Genomic DNA, 22,512 nt, shown 5'->3' with positions numbered 1-22,512 from the left:
TGTCATCGCAGGATATTGTGGCTACCATGATAACAGAGCAGCAGCATGATTTGAAAGGCACTCCCTAAAAGCTGTGTGACATCACTGATACAGAAGCTTAGTGGGTAGTTTGCCTCTACTGGTGTTCACAGGCTGTTGCAGGCTCTTACTTATTTCTGTGTTAGTAAAATGTTTATCAAAATTAATACTAAAAAATTTAGTTATGAATATCCAACAGTTTTCATAATGCATGCCACTGCATTGTGCTGTGAACTGGGATTAATTATATGACTACATTTAACTGGGACAAAATTCTGCATTGAGCCTTTGAGGAGACAGCAGCAAACTCTTGCCTAAAGCTCCAGAGGAGAAAATGGCAGGGGCCTGGGGCTACAGGCCACTGTAGTTCCCATCTCCAAGATTTTATACTTCTGCTGAGATCTAAAAGTGAGATAAGGTTGCTGCCCACCTCAGGCTGGGCAAAATGTTTCTGGTGCCATAAGGTGAACATTGCACTTGGTGGGTGCTTCCTGTGTCCAGTCAGGAAAAATATACTTGCAATAGTGTGCTGCAGAGCTTGCTGAGATCTCCCTGCAAAGCTGCTTAGTGAGTGCAGTGCTTGCACCAGAGGAAATCACTCCTGGGAAGCACTTAGGGTTTTAGAGCCTCTTTAGGCTATTTTAATGCTTACCTAATGAGAGTAGAAAGGAACAAGCAGGAGGATCTTATCTCTGGTGTATAAAATGAGCACTGGGAATGTGCTTTGGCAGATTGCCCATTGATGTGTAAGGGATGTTCTGCATTTGTCTACTAACCCAGTGGAGGATCCTCTCCAGCAATTGGCAGAGCCTTCCACATGGCCCTCTCTGCCCATGTGATGCTGTCCTTTTGGGTGTGTGGGGTGGTGTAGGCTGGTAGGAGACCAGTGATCTTCAGTATCTCCATGATCAGGAGAGGTGTCAAATCTGTACTTTTCAACACAAAAGCAACTCTTCCACTGCCTGTGAATTAATCAGTGATGCAGTTTTGTGAAAGGAGAACTCCAACAGTGGCAAAATCTGCAGAGGTTTTTTTCCACAGCATAGGAAGGAAAAATGTAAAAAAAGGTTGCTTGAAGTTTCACAAGTAGGGCTTTGGGTGAGATTTTGTTTGAAACAAACAAGTTGTTTCTCTGTTTCATTCAAAGTGGAACTTGAAAAGCAATTGTATTACCCATTTCATGGTTTTTTGCTGTAAAAGGAAAGCTTGTATTGAATGGGATTGGTCTTGAAAGGCCGTGATTTGTAAAGTAATTACAGTTGGGTTTTGGTTGTTTCAAACAGATCAGCTCTTAAGGACAGCAAGTCAGCACTCTGACAGCAGTGGCTTTGCTGAGGACTCTACAGACTGTTCTCCATTCAGTCAGCTTCAGGTAAGGTTTCATCCTGTGGCTGAAATACTCCTGATTAGTGTGAAACAGGGGAGGGTAGGAGGGATGTTGATGTTGACTGTTACTGTGACTGTCAGTCTAGATCTATAAAATCATAGTTTTCAGAGCTGGACCTGCCAAGTCCCTGTGTTCAGATTTGAAAGCCTTTCTGGTAGGTTAATCTGGGTAGACTTGGGACTGGAATAAAATCTAAATTCAGTATGTTCTGTTTGCTGTTACTGGCATATCTTTTCTCACTGTTGATTCCTCTCAGTAGTGGGTAGAGATTAAGGTCTTGAAAGATTATAGCTATTCTGCTGATTATTTAATTTTTTAATCATTTTTGCCTTCCCACTGCCCATGTTCTTCTCTCCCCCGCCCCGTGCATTTTTCTTTTTTTTTCTTTTTTTTTCTTTTTTTCTTTTTTTTTCTTTTTTTTTTCTTTTTTTCTTTTTTTCTTTTTTTTTTTTCTTTTTTTTTCTTTTTTTTCTTTCTTTTTTTTTTAATTACCAACTGACAGAAAATGAAAACAATTTCACACTAGCTTTACTGTGATAGTCTAACTTTACTGAAGATAGACTAACTTTAGTTATCTTGACCTTCGATGCTCTTTCTTGTTCCAGTTTCTTTGATCTTAGTCCCAGAAATTGCTGTGATGCTGACCAGAGACCTCATGTTTTAGGGAAAGCTTTTGTTCCAGCCTGGTGTTTAGGTGTGTGCTCAATACACATGCTTGCACAGCATTGTGTCTGATATTTTGGAGAGCTGTTCTCCTGGTTCTTCTAAAACATTCACACAGTAATAGCCATGATTTGATTGGCCTGTCAGTCAGCCAGACAAAAGCCTTGAATTGGATCCTGTTCTCAAGGCCAGCTGTTCCTGAGACCTAGACCACAGCCCAAATGAATAAATGGGATTCTGGGTATCTCCAGCAATTTCATCTCTATAGCTTGTATCTGCTGAACTGTTTCTTACGCTACCATGTGTTTCTCCCTTGTGGCACACCAAGCATTTTAAAAGCTGTTTGGCAGTTACTAGGAAGAGGTTTTTACCCTCTTTATCCATCAATGTTGCTTTTTCATTTTGGTTCTGGAATTCTGGGTTTTCTGATTTAGTAGTTCTTCAACTGAGTACCAAAATAAAAGCCGAGACAGTGTTAGTCTTTGTCTCCCCTAAACATCAGCTTAATGCTTTCCAAGAGCAAGAAAGGGAGTAATACTGAATAAAGGGAAAATGATCTTGAGTTCCTGCAAAGAGCATGATCATCTGACATACTTACTCAGCTCTCTACAGAGCTGTGAATGCACTGAAGTTGACAGGCATGTTAGAAGGTGACTCAGAGAAGAGTTGGTCACTCTTGATTTTTATGTTGGTTGCAACCTGATTAAGAGCCCACTAAAAGTATGTTGCAGCTAAGTACCCTTTCACTGGAATATTGCTGGAGTTTATCTGTGTTGGCTGTAAAGGGAAGAGATTTCTGTTTTCTGTTCTGCTGTTTTGAAAAGGTATGTTGAGGCTGCATGAGGTTTGTGCCATGGAATTGCTAGGCTCTCCTCTGCCACCTTTACTCCTTAATTCTGACCAAGTGCTGAGCTGAATTCAGAAAATATGGGTGAATGATGCAGCTAGGGGAAATGAGAACTTGGCAGCTGGAGAAGAGAATCTATGAAAAGAGGAAGGGGATACAGAGGAGTATATATTGTTTCTTAAAAGTATGGTAATTTAGTGCCATCTACTGTTAAATTATTGACTCTAGCACCCATAGCCTTCCTCTGAAACTCAGGAGAGAACTCAAAATTTGAACCATATTGCCTTTCATCTCTGAACTTCCATAATTAAGATTTCTGAGGGAGATTTTGATATTGAGATAGGGTATTCTGCAGAGGGGTTTTCTGTTACCAAAGAAGCCAGAACTCTCTATCCAAGTTCTTATGCTTTACTCATAGTTGAACATTGTGATGGAGGATTAGGACACAGATAGACACACATGTAGCCCGTATGATTTCACCTAAACATTATAATCTTTTGCTCATTTAGTACCTTTAACTTGAAAACCGTCTGAATGTGCACATTCTTTCACAATAATTTGTGGCTGTGCTAGTGAGTGCAGTGTTAGGTATGTACTTGTGAAGATGACATTCATGGCTGAAATCTTCTAGATGGTTGGAGAAGGAACTGTTGCCTGACAAATATAATCTCTTTAGAAGGAACTAATAATTAATATCCTAATGGCAGCAAGAACTGCAGAAAGTAGAGGTTGGAAAATTTCTAGTTCATGCATCAACTATGGTAAATTTCCGAGAGTGTACTTTATACCACATATTCTTAGGGAAATGTCTTGTAAATACAGCAGTCAGCCAGGCTAGGTTCAAGAATATGCTTTGCAATGAACAGAGCTCTTCTTTTTTCTTTTCTCTTAAATGCTTTTCCTGCCATTTGTTACCTATTAAATTAGCAACTCCCTCATTTATGTGCTCTGTTTTAAACTGTTATTTAGAATGAAAAGGGGAAGAAGTATCAGGAGAGATGTGGTCTGCAACTGAGATTAACATCCTGATGTGATATTCTCAGTCTTCAATGATTTTTTATTTAAACAGGCTTAGTTTATGGGCAGACTGGCTTTCCCATTCTTGGTGTTGTCCTGTAACACAGCTTCAATACAGTCTGCAGTTCTCCTCAGTTCTCTGTATACATTTCCTAATGCTACCCTTCATTTCACTGTTGTGAACCTTTATAAATGGGAAATGCTTTGTACCATGACCTTGCTACCTGTTTGTCATCACTACCTAAAATACTAGCATTGTATTCTTCTTGCTCTTAGAATTTTGCAACTTCTATTCTTCTTACAATATTGAATTTATTGTCAAATCAAAGGAACGTGTGAAGAATTTTCTCTTTAGAAAATAAAAACCTGCTTTTAGTGCCATACTTCACTGTACTCCTAATGTATCTGATACTACGGTTTCTTTGTTCTCCTTCACCGTTTTTCTTGCACACTAAGTGCATTATTCTTTCTGCTCCCCACCCCAATGCCCTGTGAAGGTGTTCTTGGACTGTTGGCCTGACTCCTGAGAAGGCAGTAGTTGAGTGTCCAGTACATTCACTCCTTTGCTGTCTCATATCTTTCCTAGGTTCAGGAGTCTTTGCAGGGCATGGGAAGCAGTGCTGACAGCTGTGACAGTGAAACAACCGTGACATCGCACAGTGAGGAACAGAAGACACCGATAGCCAAGGAACTGCCCTGTTTTGATAAGTTTGAGGAGGAGGAGGAGGAAGATGATGAGGAGGAGGATTATGATGATGATGAAGAGGATATTATCTCTCAAGTAGAGAGACGAAAGGCGGGGGCATCTTCTGATAGCAGAAGGACTGAAGACAGAAAAATTAGTGACTGTAAAACTGAACAAAATCAAGGACAAGAAAGCAAGTCATCTCATATATCAGAGACAGTCCAAGGAGAGGTCAGCTCTAAAGAGGAAGACATTTCCAGTGAGCAAAAAGAGTCAGACCTGCTGGAGGAAGGCAGTGTGTTTGAGTTTCCTCAGTATCACACGCACCATATCCTCAAGTCGATGCAGTCTCTGGAAGGTGATGGCTCCTCCACATCATCTGTGGACAGAGTTCAGGTTGCCTTGCAAAGAGCTGAGATGAGGATCATCAACTCACCTGATTCCAAGGCCAGATGCCATCTGCTTAAGTCGAAAGATCTTCTGAGGAAGCAGAGACTCTGGTTTGCTGAATCGGGCTATCCTCTAAGGCGGTCTCAGTCTCTCCCAACTGCATTGCTGAATCCAGTGAAAGTGGTGTCCTCTGTGAATGTTCAGTTAACTCCAGGAAAAGAGACTCTCTGCAGTCCTCCTTCTTTCACCTACAAGTACACACAAGTGGAGGAGGACAAGGAAGCAGCATCTGAGAATGACAGAAGTGAGGAGGAGGCAGCCTCCAGCCATCCTGTGTGCAAATCCACACTGTTTATTGCGCCTTCGTCCTCCAAGAAAGAGGTGCCCCAGGCAGGGCCCAGCAGGCTGTCTGAGGAGCTCAGTCCCACCAGGGTACAGAGCTGCCCCCTGCACATGCCAGCAGCCATGTCCCGGTCCACGTGCTCCCTCCATTCCCTGCCCACGGAGTGGCAGGACAGGCCGCTGTGCGAGCACATGAGGACACTCAGCACCCACAGTGTCCCAAGCATCTCTGGCTCTTCCTTCAATGCCATGCTTTCCCCCTTCAGCTGCCCCTTCTTTCCAAGGCATGGAGTTCCTCATCGTCCTCCTGCCATGAACCCACCCTCCACTGTGGAGATGCAGCTCCGCAGGGTCCTCCATGACATCAGAAACTCTCTGCAGAACCTCTCGCAGGTAAGAGGAAGCTTGGTTTTGCCCCTGGACAAAGGGTCTCCTTATTTTATCCTTACCAAACCAAGGTGATAACCTCAATATTCCTTTGAGTAGTTCAACAGATCAGGAAAAAAAAAAGAAAAAAAAAGATATTTTGTTCAAATCTGATTTACTGTTGTTTTAGGAGCTTCTGTTTAAACAGGCAAGTTGGAAGAGTTCAAAGGTGACAGTTTTAGGTTAGATATTAGGAAAAAGTTTTCCACCCAGAGGGTGGTTGGGCACTGGAACAGGCTCCCCACAGAAGTCACAGCAGCAAGCCTGAAAGAGTTCAGGAAGCATTTGGGCAATGCTCTCAGGCACATGATATGACTCTTGGGGCTGTCCTGTGCAGGGCCAGGAGTTGGACTTTGATGACCCTTGTGGGTCCCTTCCAATCAATATACTCTGTGATTCTGTAATCATCTTTTCAGTGCTCCACTTTTTTTGCATTTAGTGTTTTCTTGTTCCAGTTGATCCAGAGTGATTTTTTTTTTCCCAGTATTTTTTATTTTTTAGCTTTTATGGATATTCTTGGATGGGAGGGAGGAACAGTGTACTCTTTATTAGCTATTATTTTATTTTGAGAATGATTAGATTTAGATTTTAAAATGCATACTTATGGAATCACAGAACAGTCTGATCAATCCTTTGATTTCTCTTCTCTTTGACATACTTCTCATCCAGCTGTTAAAAGTGCAGTTTTTTTCCTTATAGTCACAAAGCTTCAATAATGATGTCAATGATTGATCTCTGTGGGTTTCTGTCCTGTTTCATGCCAGTCTTTTCCACTTGGAACTCTGGTGCTAGCCAACATGTTCTTGATACCATCAGTCTTTTATTAAGAATTGATTTTGTCAGAGCATGTGAAATTTTATCCATCTCATCACTCAGAGAAGAAAAGCTTGAGAATGCAAGCATGTAAATTTTACCAATTTCTGCCACACCTTCTGCTCCTCCTCTCCTGATTGCCAGCTGCCATCCTGGTTCTGCTGTTTTCTTAGGTGGTGATCCAACTTAGGGTCCTGCAAGCTCCTGCAGGAGGCTGTGTGGGCAAGGCAGTTACAGACTCTGCTTGTTTATGTATGAATATGTGAATACTATGCAGTTGTAGACCTAAAATTTCTGTGCATTTAACCCAAGAGCAAACATGCACCTGCCTGCACCAAATTGCAGGTGGGAGGCTGTAGTGGCCTTTTTTGGGCCCCTCTTATTTTACTGACTTTGCCACTTGTCAGAAGTTAGAGGTGAGTCCAGTCTTCTTTTGGTTCTATCAGCTGGCCTTGCTTCTCAGAGTAAGATTTGGTGACCAGCTCTGCAGCAGGAAGCTCTGGTCACCTGTGTTTTAAGTCAACCATTGCTCAAGGTGCTGTTGATGGTATGCCTGGGAGAAAGCGTTTGCAGAGCTTAACCTTCTCTAGAGAATTCTCTCATGTGTACCAATTGCAGCCTTGATCTGTGTAAGGTTACAGTGTGCTCAGTACTTCTACCACACATACAATGCTAACTGAACCTGCTGAAAAAGAAATCTCTGTATTACATCCTCCACTCAAGCTGGTTCACTCAGAAAAAAAGAGGGGGCACTGGAGTGGATTATAACATTTAGCCCACTTGTTCTTCAAGCATATTTTGTCAAAATTAGTTTCATTTTGGAGACTTGGTCCTTCTCACAGCAGAGGTTGGTTTCCTACAGTAGAGACCGAGTTTGGCACATAGCATACTCAATGGCTAAAGAAAAAGTTGAGATGTTTAAACATTTGATTCTGATTTTAAGAGGAAATAAGGAGGACTAGATAAGTTGCTGATAGAGCAGGGAACAGAGAAAGCTGGCAGAGGAAAGATAAACCCATCCCCTTGATGTGATCATGTTGGAGCAAAACTTCTCTGTATGAATGAACATGCTTCAGATTTTCCATGACATATCAGTAGTCCTTTGAATTCTTTCAAAATTATATTGGACAAGCTGTCTTTCATGTTTGAGAAGGTAAACATTTTTGCTGTTTCCACTGTTCTTTGTTGTGCTGTGTCTCTACATGTAACAAACCTCTGGATTTTATCTGTTTGCTCCATATGTTGTTGCAACACGCAAATAGAAATTCTTAATCTTGTTTTCATGAGAGATCATTAGCAAGCTGGGGTCTTTGGATGAAGGCAACATAGTGAGATTAAAAACCAAAATGAACAAAAATTCCCCAAACTAAGAACTGAAGAAAATCCCATGACAAATTTGACTATAATCATGATTTCAAAATGGGACACCGTTTAATTTGCTCAGTTATGGTTTTGGAATCGTTGTTTTTATCATTAGCTGAGACAATTGAGACTACTGAGTTTTCACTCATAATTTGTTGACATGTGTCAGTTAAGAAGCGGCGCTGACATTTTGTAAGGTTGCCCATTTGCAGCACAGTATTTCCATGGATTGCAGAAATCTCGGTGCCAGAAAGGTTGTGTTTTAGGGGCTGCTTTTGGAGTGTCTGTGCATTCCAGAGGGTGCCTTTCCCATTTCACATTGTTTGTTTCTTCCCCCTAGTACCCAGTGATGAGGGGACAGGATTTTTCAGCTGCCACTGGTTACACTACTCAGAGATCATCCATTCTACCTCTCTATGAAGTAAGTGACCCTGTTTATGGAGTCGTACTCAGTCAAAATAAAATACAAGGAAGCATCCTAAATGTGTCACAGATTGTGCTCACTTTGGGCAGTTACTTCTCTTTGTTCTCAAGAGAGAGCTTCCCACAAATAATGTTAGAAAGGAATTAATCTAAATACACTTTCATGTGTTTGGTTGTATGATACAGCTGAAAATGTTGTTCTCTTGAGTCATTGTGATGGCACAACATGCAGCTTCCATCATGTGCTGAAGTTGCTGAGGTGCTGTTAATTCAAAGGGCTCATCTGGGCAAATGTGGCTACAGGATCCAAACTTACTTTAATCATTTTCCCATGTAATTCATTGTTATATTTTTATTTCCCCAGAATACTTTCCAGGAGCTACAAGTGGTGAGGAGAAATCTAAATTTATTCAGAACCCAAATGATGGATTTGGAGTTGACTATGTTGCGTCAACAGACCACAGTTTATCAGCACATGACAGAGGAGGAAAGGTAAACCTTTTATAAAAAACAAAAAAAGACAAAATACTCTGGCATATCAGAAAATGTGTTACTGCTCTTGAGATCAGCAAGAAATCTATTCATTTCAATTTGAACAGGGTTGGAGATGAGGTTTTTTGCCAAAATCTTATTTACTCTTTTCTTTATACATCTTCATTCTAGATTTTTTTACTCTTTGTCTCTTCCAATCTCTATTTCTCCTAATTATTTTTTTTTCTGCATCCTTTCTCCAAAGTGATTCTACAGCTGCAGATTTTAAGGATTGTTATCATAGAATACTTGAACATAGCATATTGCAGGGAAAAGAGATCTTAAAGATTTGATTTTAGATTGCTCCCATCTTCGTAGGTGTAAATAAAGAATGAAAACTCTAGCATTCAGATGCTTTTCCACCTTTCAGTGGCTACTCAGCAGGCTGCAGATGGCATTCATATTCTGGCTCCGAGTGGTTGTGCTTGCCAGGAGTTATAGTAGCAGCAGATCTGGAACAATTTTTGAAACTGATTATATATTTAGTTTAGTTGAATCAACTCTTGGCCTATCACTTTAAAAGTAAACATGTTTGAAATCAGTTGGCTGCCTTAGACTATGGTTTCCTGGCCAAAATGTAGCTCTGAGTGCTGGGGAAGCTATAACCACACAGGAGAAGTAACATGTGATTACTGCATTACTCTGTGGTGCTTGTTCTTATCAGCTTTAAATTTAATTTGATTAGATATATGTAGAAATACTGATTTCTTCTGCATTTAAAGCTAAAATTTATGGAGAATGTTCTGTGGTACACTGTGTGTTTTTTTTTTTTCTCTGGACTGATACATCTTTTCTATAAACAGAAAAAGACTTCTGTGCCACGTAGGCATTCAGCTAACATTTCTGTGTCCTGCTTTGAATTCCTTTGTATGAAGTCCTTCATTTGTGGCACTGTCCTGCTCAGTCACCTCTTTGCAGCTGAGTGCAGTGAATGCTTTTGTTCTTTCTGTGGTGGCCTTGCCGTAGATTCGAAGCTGACCAGCTGCAGAGCCTGAGGAAGTCTGTCCGCATGGAGCTGCAGGAGTTGGAGATGCAGCTGGAAGAACGTCTGCTTGCCTTGGAGGACCAGCTCAGAAGTCTGCACATGTCTTCACCTTACAGACCTCAGGCACACATAGTAAGTATTAGTTTTGCAAGAGCATCATGTTTTTTCTCAGTGCAATGTTCATCAGAGAATCGTAGAATAGTTTGGGTTGGAAGGGACCTTTAAAGATCATCTAGTCCTACCCTCCTGCAATGAGCAGGGACAAATAATAAGTCACAACTGTTTTAACTCTTAGAGTGGGATGGAATCTAATGATGCCATGTGTATCAGGGGGTTATATTTTCTCATTTTCAGTCACTATTTCACCTTGGGGAAAAGATGTGTGACTTTCTTGGTGTTCATACATATCAATACGTACCTTGGGGGGTTTTAGGGCTGAGAAAGACAGACCTCTTCTGTCAGTGCTTTCTTTTTCCTCTTCATAACCCTGAATTTCTGCAGTTTTGGTAGCTAGGGCTTATGTCTAAAATCCTTGGAGCATGGTGATGGGCTTTCTGGAGTTCTACACTGATTTTCTTGAGAGATGAAGGCAGAGAGATGAGACATTCACAGTGTTTTTCTCCCAAGAAACAGTGTGCTTTCTCTCTAGCTCTGCCAATCCATGGGAACAAAACGAAAACCAAAAAAACAAAACAAAACCAACAATAAAAAAACCCTCACACCAAAAAAAAAAACCGACCCCACACACACAAAAAAAGAAAACAAAAACAGGGGAAAATCCTATTGTCATGAGTTTTTTCCTCCATTGCCTTTTGTAGCTCCTTCAGATGAAGACATGGCTCCCTGACAAACAGTGGGAGAAGCTCTGCTCCCACAAACACTCCCCAAAAGGGGGATAAAAGGCTTTGTCTGTGTTTGTTGGTGGCGTGGCAATATACTCTCTCCTATTTTTCACTCAGTAAAAGACTGTTCCTCTCTTTTTGTGCTGCAGTTCTGTCATCAGCCAAACAAAAGAAGCACAGACAAAAAGTGTCATATGTTCTTCCTGGGTTTCATTTCTCTTTCTTAGCCAATCATCTTCTGTAGAAGCAGCACAGGCACAGGCCACATCTTCCTCTTCAGTATTTTGTCATGGGGAAAAAAATTGAAACCCAAGAACAGGAAAATATGGTATTACTGTGATCTCAGGCCAAACTTGAATTCTTTGAACCGTATAAATAACTTTTTATTTGTAAATCCTTTTATAGAAGAGGGCCAGCTTTAAAAATGACTGAAATTAACTTTCTCCAACCAGCTTTCTGCTTCCTGTTTCCAACTTTCTGGTTTTACAGAAAGTTGTCTGAGATGCAGCATGTTTATATACTAGCTTCTGAGAGCTCTAAGAAACTCCTAAGTGCATTAACTTAACCTAATTTTTCAGGGTATGTATGGAAGCAGAAGTGCTGATAATCTGTCGTGTCCTTCTCCATTGAACGTCATTGAACCAGTAAGTGTTTACTCAGTGTTTTACTGATGAAAAGAAACAGGAAGGCTTTACTTTAAAATAGGTTGCAGGCGATTAATTTGACACATAATTTTAGAAATACTTTACTCCCTTAAATAGCTTTGTTGATGCAATTTTCCTTAAGCAGATTTAGCTGTAGGTCTAAGTGCCTATAGAGTCTTGTTAGCTTTTAAGAGGAATATGTAGAAGGGAGATATTTTTTCATTTAGTTGATGCATATGATGGTAATACCTCATTAATTTTCTAGGGAAAATTATTTTTTTATATTTCTGCACATTTTCTGCTACTGAAAATAAGTAGTTCAAAAACTACAGAAAGGAAAGAACAAACAAATGAAAATCAAGCCCTTACGTGTGTGCCTGTCAATGGCTCTGGCAAGATGCATATGTGTTGCAAAAGTCGGTGGCTTGGGGAAGAGCCACAATTTTTATTTATGTTGGCTTTAAAAAAGGCACATTCCTTTTCATGATTCTCTTTGTTGCAGTAATAAAGGCAAAGGATATATTTATTTTATAGCTGTATTTGTTACATGGAGGGAATGAGTAAGTGATTAAATAAATAGCAAGAAAACATAGTTATGTCTGTGTGTGACTTTTTTGTTTGCTTATTCGGGACTGTTTCTTTTCTGAATCCTTAGGTCTCTGAGCTTATTCGAGAGCAGTCATTTCTGAAGTCTGAACTGGGTTTAGGACTGGGAGAGCTTGGACTGGAAACTCTCCCAACGGAGGGTGCAGAGTCAGTATTCTCCCATGGAAACTCGGATTCCTCTTCAGTGTGCTCTGGTCACACAGGTAGAAGAGCCAAGAGTCAAAGCAAGAAGTTGTACCGAGCCTCTGTTGCCTTAACACCAACTGCCCCCCTGAGAGCAGGCACTGGACAGCCAGTGGAGAGCTCTGAGGAGCTTGCAGACTCCAAGCCAGAGGTGGAGCACAAACTTGAAAAAATCCCTCTCATGCCTTCAGTTGATGAAATCCACAAAGCAGTGGAGCAGGAGGAGCTACAACAAGTCATACGGGAGGTGAGGAAGGAGGGGTTGAGATCTGGGATGTTTGAACTGAGTTTCCTGAAACCTAAAGACAAGGCTGGCTGTAACTCCTGTCCATCGAGGTTTTCTCTTCCCTCTCCAGCCAAGGCTCCATCCTGTTCCTGTGCTGTGGCTGAAAGCTCAGAACATGTCACTAGGTGTTGGAGCCACAGCTCGGTTTATGTGCAAAGCAGTGGACCTTTTTTTCGGTGGTAGTGGTTTTTCAGCATGTAAATTAATAGCTAAGTATGGCTGGGAAAGAATTTGCTGTCTCTACTACTTGGTTAAGCAGCAGTATTTTTGATTCCCAAGTGAAAATTTCTGTCATGTTTGCTTGTTAAAATGCCAAACTGGAGCTCATTGAGTGGTGCAATAATGTTTCTGAAACAACGCTGTAGTAAATGCTAAGTGTACTTTCTAGTCCCTCTACCCCAACCACTAAGGACTATAGGAATGTAAATGAAACAAGCTGAAGGCAGGTGGGAAGTTATTTCAGAGTTTGAGTGATTTTGGACCAATTATATTGGACTAGTTTTATTGGCAGTCAATGAAAGTGAGGAGTGCTTGGTTATTTTTCCTGTGGGCCAAGTTAAGAAACACAACTAAAACTATGTGTTTTGTTAGTGGCATGACAAAAAAGCTCTCTGGCAAGTAATATAAATGGAGAAAGGAAGCCAAAGAAACTACTTGTTCTGAAATGAAGTGCCTGTGAAAAAGTGGAGCAAAGTTTGCTCTGAATACAGAAATGGGAATCGAGAACTTGTAGATTTTATTCCCTCTTCTTCACAAGAGAAGGTCCACTTAGACTTTAGCCAAGGATCACTGTACACTTAGCCTTTAGCTTGTCCCTTGAAGCTTTTGTATGGCTCTGCCATAGACCACTGAAGACTAGGTGAGATATCATGCTTAGAAATGTACAACAGACCAGGCTGTAATGCCGTGGTACCTTCCAGGTCTGCATGTGTTGAAGCTGTGGATAATTGGAAGCAGTTTTACCTTAGCTTTGTCTGTGAAATGGATGAGATGCATGCCGCTCATCAGAAGAGTGGTACATGAGATATTTAGCACACCTTGCACTGTGTTTCTGATTCTGCAATGAAGCTAGGATGGCCTTTGTATCCAGGCTGTCTGTAAAAATCCACATGTCAGGGCACTGGTGTCATGGTGGAAGGTTGCTAAAGGAGAAACTGAGATAGGAAGGAGAACTGTAATTCAAAAGTACTGCAAAAGCAGCTTAGAAAAAAACAGTGAGCTGAAGTCAAAGGACAGAATTATTTCAGTCAATATTTTTTCTGAGGTTAGGCTCTGTGAAAGTTCCTCTTTAGCTTCATTAATTGATAGCAAATAAAGATGTGTACTCTTTGCAGAGATTGTTATTTGGGTTGTGTGGCACTGAGGACATTGTAATGCTGAAAGAATCCACACTGAACTGAGAGGCTACTATTCAAAGATGAGTAGTCAGCAAACAACCGAGCTTGACTCACTTTGTGAATATTTAAGCACACAGAGAGATTTTCCCTCAGTTTAATTTCATTGGCAGCGGGTTCTGGATCAACTCAAGATTCTCAGCATGAGGAGTTTTGCAGGTCAGAGTGGAGATGCATTGGCTCACAGCACTTGGTGGATTTTGCAGAGCCAGAACATGCTATTAAACACATATCAGGAAAATCTTTATTATTTCATAAGAGTTAAAACAGAGCATAAACTGAAATGATGCCTCGCTTAAATAGCCCTGTTGTTAGCAAAGGAATTCCAGTTTCATTGTCAAAAGAAAGAAATCTGGTAGGATGCATTCTTGATGTATGTACTCAGAAATATTAAACCCTTGTTCAGTCCTCCCATTCTCTGTAGCTGACCTTGTTTTTAGGGGAGGGAGAAGCCAGGCAGTGGGTGTGATATGCCTGGGTGGGCTGTAATGCATGTGAACTTTGACCTGTAACTATTTGTTCTGTGAAAAAAACCCATGGTGTTCACTTTTGGCATTAATGGACTAACTCCCTCGGAAAAACATTCAGCAACATGAAGTGTTAAAATAGCAAACAGTAGCTCTTTTGATAAAATGCAGCCTGGCCTCCACAGGATTATCACGTGAAGTACTTACTGCTTGACTTGAGTAAGTCACAGGGTCACTAGGAGGGCCACCAGGCCCTCTCACTCTGCTCTTCTCCAGTTTAAAAGATGTGCTGGTTTAAAGATCTTTCTGCTTATAAGCAGTGGAAATTCTGATTTTGCTAACAGTTCTTCATTATAAATGACACTTAATGAAGTTACACTTAAAGGAAATGTATGATTTTCCTGTCATCATCTGCTTTAAGCGGCTGTAATGAGTCTTAATGGAACAGAGATGGTCTGGCAGAGAATCATCCCTTTTCCATTTTCCATTCAAATCCATGTTAGCTCAACATCCCTCAAAATGTCTGTAGGTTGTTGACGTGTGCAGGTGTTGGGATTCCTCATCTTATTATCTTGAGCATAAAATCTCACCAGCTGCTGCCATGAAGAAGTGGCATGGGAAGAAAACAGAGTAGGAAGCAATTCCTTTAATTGTAGAAAATTTACTTCAGAAGTATAAGCACTGGGAAAAGCCTTGTTTCCATTTTTCATTGGTCGGTGAAGAACACCTATCTCAGGTTTGACACAAGTGGTGCATTTCACTCTCAATCAGTTCTTTATTTAGCAGCAGCATAATACTGCAGTAATGGTAATTCTTTTCTAGGAGGAGAGGTCATTGGTTTACTGTTGTAAAAATGAGAGTGATACTGTGTTTTCAGTGCAATATTGAGTATTGGTGTTGTATCAACGTAGTAAATGTAGCATAAATGAGTGGTTCTCTCATTTTTCAAATGATCAATTTTTCATTCACTTGCTAAAAAGTAATTGATGGAGCCTTCATTGACTGCTTTTCTGTCTTCTGTAGAGAGGAAGCCTTGGCAGGGGGCTGTGCCCTCTGTAGAGCAAATAAAAGGTGCACCTTGCCCTAACTAATTTATAATGAAAAAGGCAAATATCGGCCATTGGTCACGACACACGCGCGGTACTGAGTCACTGCAGGAGTCAGTGCTGGCTCACCACACAGGAGTGACCTTGCTGAGTCTGGAGGGGAAGGAGGCAGAGCCTGTGAAAAGAGGCAGTGGAGGGTGGCCTTGTTGTCGTCCAGACAGGAAGGTGAGAAGCAGAGGGCTCAAATAATCAAGGTCAAGCCAGAAGCTGTTGGAAGAGCTGAGAATAGAACAGGAGCTGCTTTGCTTCCAGTCTCTACTTTTTCACAAGACTGTCTGTTATACTAGATCATTTACTTGCTAATTTAGAAAGCTTTTATGAGCTTTTTTTGGAAAGTGAGGTTTATTTTTGTCTGTCTGTTGAGAGAAGGGTACAAAATGACTGTTCTGTAGCATACTCACAGACCCACCCCATGAGATACTGAAGAAGAAAAGTAGACAGAGCACTGGGGGCTCTCTTACACCTGCTGGACAGTTGGGGTGCTGTGTGCAGGTTTCCCTGTACCTACATTTCTAAATCCCAAAGCCCTTACTATGCTGACAGCAGTTCTAAAGCTTTGTACATCAGTGTGTGCATCAGCATAGAAATCCTCTGGGCTTTCAGCTGTTGGTGAAACAGGCTCTATTGCACAGTGGCTTTTCTTTTGTCTGTTAATCAGCAAACAACCCAACTGGAACCCGTTTCCCAATAATATCATAGTCTCCGAATTTCTGCTTGATGCAAAGTAGTAATGAAATGAGGAACTTTGCCACACTAATGATTTAGGGATTGAATTGCCTGCCAAAGAGAACAAGGGATAAATAACCTGCTGCTAATGCTGCTGCCGCCCTTCTGACGTTGTTGCTTAATCCTTTTGACGCACCAGGAAAAGGGGAGACTAACATGAAAAAGAAAAATGTATTGCCTAACTGGGATGTTGAGTGCTTCTGTGTGACCTTAGGCCAGACTCTGGCTCTTACCCCCCTGCGCCTTCTCACAGTTGTTGTCCTCCTCTGTCCTTGGAACTGTGTTGTCCCTCCTGAAGACCATCCAAAAAATAAGTTGGTGCCAAAGATTTCTTGTACTTGCAAGAAGCCCACACTGTTTTTCTTTGTCATTCTCTGCTCTTTTCCAGTATAATATGCTCTTGTAGAACTGTGTTTTGCCTCCTTTTCTCCTTTGTTTTCTTTACTGTAGCAGTCAGTGCTCTGCTCTTTTTGTTGTTGTATCCTCAGCCACACTCACGTACCTGTTACTGGAAACTCCTAGGTGTGTTTTATATAAAACTTAATGAGTAATTGCTTTGTCACAATCCTGTGAAAAATAGCCTTCACTGGCATAGATTAAACCCCTGTGTCCCATTGATGATGTGAGCAACTGCTGAAATTCTTTGTCTTTCCTGCTGAAAGTATGCAATTAGGATTTGTCTCCTTTTCAGTTATTTGAAAACAACAGCTTATGTTCACAGACTTGGACCTGTTCTACTGTGTAATCCATTTGTGAGGGAGATCAGTCCTGCCCTCCTTTTTCAAGAGAATAACAGCTTGTCAGAAAGTAGTGTATTTGGGATGCTTTTGATGTATATATCCTAAAATGCTTTTCTTCAGAATGTTGCATAGTTGAAATGTATTCTTTTCTTAGCATAAAACCAGATATCCTAAGTGTAAAACATAAATATATTTGCCATCTGGAAATATAGAACTAGTTTGGTTTTCATTTATACAATCTGCAAGAACTTCAAAATTACTCACAGTTATTTTTTCATTCTTCTAATGTTTTTTCCAATCACAGTTTTGAAAGTTGAATTTTAGTGGTGCATGTTGGTAGTGTCAAACACATCTGCGATATCATTTAGTTTTATCCATTGTTTATATAAATTGCTAACCTTTAAACTTTGGCTAATCCCTTTCAGATCAAGGAATCTATTGTTGGTGAAATAAGAAGAGAAATAGTAAGTGGATTGTTAGCAGCTGTATCACCCCAAAGCAGATCTGCAACTGCAAAACAAGATACACAGCCATGAAACTGGTACTACAGGTAATCTTTGAGGATCTGCAAGAACCAGATTTTATTTTTATTTTAATTGTGTTAAATATCATTGCTAACTTATACCTTGCTTTGTTTGCATTTTCTCCTTGAAAAGTAAGTGATCAAATTTGAAGTTCGTTGGATACAGGGAATACTGATAATCCTGGATGGATTTGGAAAGTCAGCTGGTTTGTAGTTTGGCCCATTCTACTGTCAGCGTTCATAGAGTGGTCCTTGATTTTTAGTTTCATATGCTCTCTGATGACTTTTTATGGGAATACAACATGCAAGAGGATTTCTGCAGTTTGCCTGCCTTAGATAGGAATAGTTTCAAAATACATACTTAAACATAACAAACAGACTTCCAAAAATCTAATTTAGGTCTTCATCTTCCTTTTTTTTTTTTCCCTAAGGTTGGATGTAGTTGGAAGTGCTGTGGGATTCTGCTCTGGGCAGCACCCAGTGGTGAAAGTGCCAAGTTGGTTTTGCTTCAGGAAGTGTTGAAGCTGCTGAGATGGGCTACTGTGTTTGGCACTTGGTTCTCCGATGTGGACCTTTCCTTGAGTTCATCTGTAAGGACTTAGACACTTTAACATTACTTTCCTTAAAGCATCAGCAAAATCGTGTCACTCTGAAAGGTTTTGTATTTATTTGTATGTCCCTGTTGTAAATTTTTATGTAGCTATTTCTTTGTCTAATGATGCATCATGAAACTTGAAGATTTCCAGACGTAACCAATTTATAAATAACACGTACACATTCAGCCTAGCTTTTTTTAAAAAAAAATAAAAAACCCCCACAACAACCCCTCCCAAAACACTGACCTCTATGAGGTATTTATTGTGCAATAACTGATCCACTTTAAGAGCTTGAAATAACCAATAATGGTTTCCACTGCTGTTACTTAGTGCCATTTCAAAAGAAGGAAACAACCCTGTTACACAAATTGCTGTTAATTCTTGAGGCGGTTACTATTAGCAGAGTGGTAGAATGACATGAGGTTACTCTGAAAACTACTTAAAGTTCTGACACTGAAAGCCTTATCTTTGTGTAGAAGACAACTTTTATCTAATTTTATTTGCTTCCTTGCTGTTTGCTCATCCCTTTATAAGAAAGTGCCTTATTTAAGCACTGGGGTGGTTTTTTTTGGTGTTGACTGCTTGCAGTCATACCAAGAGAAGTTCTGCTTCATATTAACCAAAATGCAATAAAAATGCTATCTTCTGAAAGCAATTAGGATTTGCAACTTGGAATGCATGAATGACCTTGCTTATATTATGGGGAAAATGGAAAAAATCTCTTTTCCTTCTCCATCCCTCACAGAGTGTATTTTCAGTCAGCCTGGTGAATATCCGATTGTTCCAATGGAGAAAATTGGAAGTCATTGGAGTTTTTATGTGGTCAAATAGACACTTAGTGGATATGTAATATCCCTTTTGGCTGTGCTTGAACTCTCTTTACTCCTTTGCCTTTTCCATCTACTAAAACTCTTCACAATATGTCAAGGTCTTTAATCAAAAATAGTTTCAAATATTACAATATTATATGAAAAAGTTTATAAAATTTTAAGTTGTGTTAGGAAGACACACAAGGGCTGATTTCTTTAAAAAACTGTATATTAAACCAATAAAATATTTATTTTGCCTATAATTTGTGTCAGTGTTTTGTATTGTGCATGGTTTACTCTTAAGCAAAATGAGATAGATTTAATCAAATAGTACACAGAATGGGCAACAGCAGGAAAGCTTGGGACTTGGCTTTCCAAAAAGCTTTCAGACATTCAGGGACCCTGAAATATGAGAGCAGTTTTGGCACTTAAAACCACTGTCTTAAAGTTGTTGGCTTCGGTTGCTGGTCCAAGAAGTTGATGAGGTGACCTCTCATCAGAGTTTTTCCTTGTAAGAAGAGGCAGGGCTTTCTTGAAAACCTTATTCTGCCCATTGAAAAGCTGAAATACAAACTCTGGCAGCACTGATATGTGGCAATCCATACAAGGTGGTAGTTGCAGTAGATTTCTGCCTTGCTTTGCAGCTTGCATGAGCACACAGCTCCATTCCAGAACACCACAGGAGATCAGCCAGCCAGACCCACATGTCTGCAGCCTTCCTTTGCAAATGCAGAAACCCAAAACCTACTCAACCTGCTCCCCTTGTCCCACAGCCAGATCAATTAACACTCTTGACCACTTATGTAGCTCTTGTGCCTTTGAGCTGCTCAGAGTGGCTTTCCAAGAAAGGTGACAGCTGCAGCTCCCAGGGAGTGCTGGAGGAAAGCACTTTGGGAGCTGGTGGCAGTTGAGCAGGAGCATCTTCCATGGAGACAGCAGCCTGACTTCCTGCTACTTCACCAAGAGAAGCCACTTGCTGGTAACATCCCAGAGTATCTGAGGTACTTCATCTTGTAGATTGTAAGAACATTTGATCTCAGCACTGCAAATCCTAATGTTTAATATATCCTGAGAAATGAAAAGTACTGCCAAATTTTCATCCAACTGATGGAAGTCATATTTCTGATGTTTGGCTATAATTTAAAATAAAGACATTTCAAAATGATGTCTCTAAAAACTGGATATATAAACTATAATGGATATGAAAGCACCTGTTTTTCCATAGTCTGGATAACAGATTTTTGCCATTCTTAAAGACACTTACAGATAATATTTTCTGAGTGACACTTATATATAGGAATGCCTATAAACTGTTTAAAAAAATATTTTAATGGGTCTGTCATAGAGCTGGTATCAACTTCTGTTGACAATTGTTTGTGCCTTAGGAAAAGCCATCATTATTGAGGCCTATCCTGGGTGACTTAGCATAATGGTTTTCTGAGCATGGACAGTTTTAATTTTAATGATTCACACTGCTACTTTCCTTGCAAATTAGTGTTGTCTTTTTTTCTGCCAGCCTGGAATTTTAAATGGATTCTATGCAGATTCAGACAGCTTTATTAGTGGCTGATAAATACTGGTCAATTAAATTTGCAGTAAATAAAGCCAGACTGTATTGCCAGAGGTATTTTGCATGCTTTTCTAAAGTTTGCTATGACAGTGACCTTTGTCATTGCGAGTTGGCTGTAGGAGTAACAGGAGACCCCACCTGATCCTGTGGCTTACAGGCTTGTACCATTGGTGGCATTTTGGCTTTTTCAGTCGTGGGTGGGTCCATGTGGCACCAGGCTTGCTGGAGACGGATTGGGTTCACTAGCTAAAGGGGGTAAAGGATTCTAGCCCATGGGTTGGTGGTGTGATTTGAGAGGGCTTTAAGCTGGCTTGGCAGGGGGGAGGAAGATAAGGCCAGGCTCAGTAGAGATGGGCCTAGGGCCAGCAGGCCAGTGCTGGGGCGGAATCAGTAGCTCAGCTGCCATGCTTCTACACCAATGCACAGTGTCAGTAACAAACAGGAGGAACTGGAAGCCATTGTGCAGCAGGACAGCCATGACATAGTAGTGTCCCTCACAGAGGAGTGCTGGGATGACTTGTGTGACTGGAGTGCTGCAGTGATGGCTGTAAGCTCTTCAGAAGGGATGAGTGAGGAAGCAGAGGCAGCAGGGTGGCTCTGCACATTAGCCAGTGTTTATTCTGTGCAGAGCCAAGGGTAGTGATGATAAGGTTGAGGGCCTGTGGGTGAGAATCGGGGGGGAAGGCCAGCAAAGCAAAAATCTTAGTGGAGTCTGTTACAGACCACCCAGGATGAGGCAGCAGATGAACTGTTTGATAAGTGCCTGGCTGATACTTCATGGTTGTTGGCCCATGTTCTTGTGGGAGGCTTTATCTTGCCAGATATCTCCTGGAAACTCCAGCAGATGAGAGGGGGCAGTCCTGGAGTGTGCAGAGGAGAACTTCCTGACACAACTGGTAAGTAAGGCTACAAGGGGTGGTGCCTCACTAGATCTGTTTACAAACAAAGGCCTGGTGGGAGATGCTGTGCTCAAGACAGCCTTCAACCACAGAACCACGAAAGGATAGTTTCTGATTATTGGCGAAGTAGGGAGAGGGATCAACAGATCCTCTACCTTGAACTTGTAGAGGGCAGACTTTGGCCTGTTCAGGACACTGGTTCAGAGAGTGTCAGTGGGAATCAGTCCTTAATAACTAAGGGGTCCAGCAAGGCTGAATATACTTCAGGAAGGAAATCTCAAAGATACAGGAGCAGGCCATCCCATGTGCTGAAAGAAGAGCTGGTGGGGAACAAGACTGGCCTGCCTGAACGAGAAGCTTTTACTGGAACTCAGGACAAAAGAGAGACTGAAAGAAGGAGCAGGCAACTCAGGAAGAGCACAAGTGTGTCATTAGGTCATGTAGAAAACAATTATAAGGCAAAAGCTCAGCTAGAACTCAATCTGGCCACTGCTGTAAAAGATATTAAAAAGTGTTTTTGTATGTACATTAACAACAAGAGCCAAAATGAGGAAAAGCTCCATCATTTATTGAACATGGGGGGTAAAATTGTCACCAAGGATGAAGAAAAGGCTACTTAATGCCTTCTTTCCCTCAGTCTTTAACAGACAGACCAGTTATCCTCTGGGCAATCAGTCCCCTGAGCTGGTAGACAGGGACAGGGAGCAGAACAGGCTCCCTGCAACCCAGGAGGAAGTGTTTAGTGACCTGTTGTGCCATTAAACATCACAAGTCTGTGGGGCCAGGTGAGGTTCACTCGAGGGTACTGAGGGAGCTGGTGGAAGAGCTTGCCAAGCCACTCTCCATCATTTGTCAGCAGTTCTAGTTAACCAGAAAAGTCCCAGCTGGAGACTGCCCAATGTGACACCCACCTGCAAGAAGTGTTGGAAGGAGAATCCTGGGAAGGAGAGGCCTGTCAGCCTGACCTCAGGGCCAGCGAAGGTTATGGATCAGATTAACTCGAGTTCAATCTCATGACACATAGAGGACAGCCAAAGCATCAAGCCCAGCAGCATGGATTTAGGAAAGGTAGGTCCTGCTCAGGCAGTGTGATATTTACATAGCAGGTAGCCCACTTAGCTTTGGCTCCTGGCTTGTCCCTACTCATGGAGCAGCCCCATTCCTGCTACTCCCAACACCTGTATAGGAAATTGCAAACAATTGTGCCCCAGCCACTTTGCCCAGGTCACCAA

General features: G+C 41.2%; 1 protein-coding gene across 1 annotated transcript in view; it reads left to right on the top strand.

The window, feature by feature from the left end:
- ITPRID2 (ITPR interacting domain containing 2) overlaps positions 1-19,074 on the top strand; it is a 40,493-nt gene extending 21,419 nt beyond the window's left edge. The window contains exons 11-19 of the mRNA XM_071434803.1: positions 1,302-1,390; positions 4,519-5,742; positions 8,291-8,371; positions 8,738-8,865; positions 9,871-10,021; positions 11,310-11,375; positions 12,031-12,411; positions 17,309-17,433; positions 17,838-19,074. Of these exons, the coding sequence (XP_071290904.1) occupies positions 1,302-1,390; positions 4,519-5,742; positions 8,291-8,371; positions 8,738-8,865; positions 9,871-10,021; positions 11,310-11,375; positions 12,031-12,411; positions 17,309-17,419 (2,231 nt within the window). The 3' untranslated portion in view covers positions 17,420-17,433; positions 17,838-19,074. The remainder of the gene's footprint in view (positions 1-1,301; positions 1,391-4,518; positions 5,743-8,290; positions 8,372-8,737; positions 8,866-9,870; positions 10,022-11,309; positions 11,376-12,030; positions 12,412-17,308; positions 17,434-17,837) is intronic.
- Positions 19,075-22,512: the final 3,438 nt, after the last annotated feature.

Source organism: Agelaius tricolor, unplaced genomic scaffold, assembly GCF_023055355.1.
Source record: "Agelaius tricolor isolate 1412-34295 unplaced genomic scaffold, bAgeTri1.0.p SCAF_10, whole genome shotgun sequence".
Classification (NCBI taxonomy): domain Eukaryota; kingdom Metazoa; phylum Chordata; class Aves; order Passeriformes; family Icteridae; genus Agelaius; species Agelaius tricolor.
This window is presented reverse-complemented; position numbering and strand designations above follow the sequence as displayed.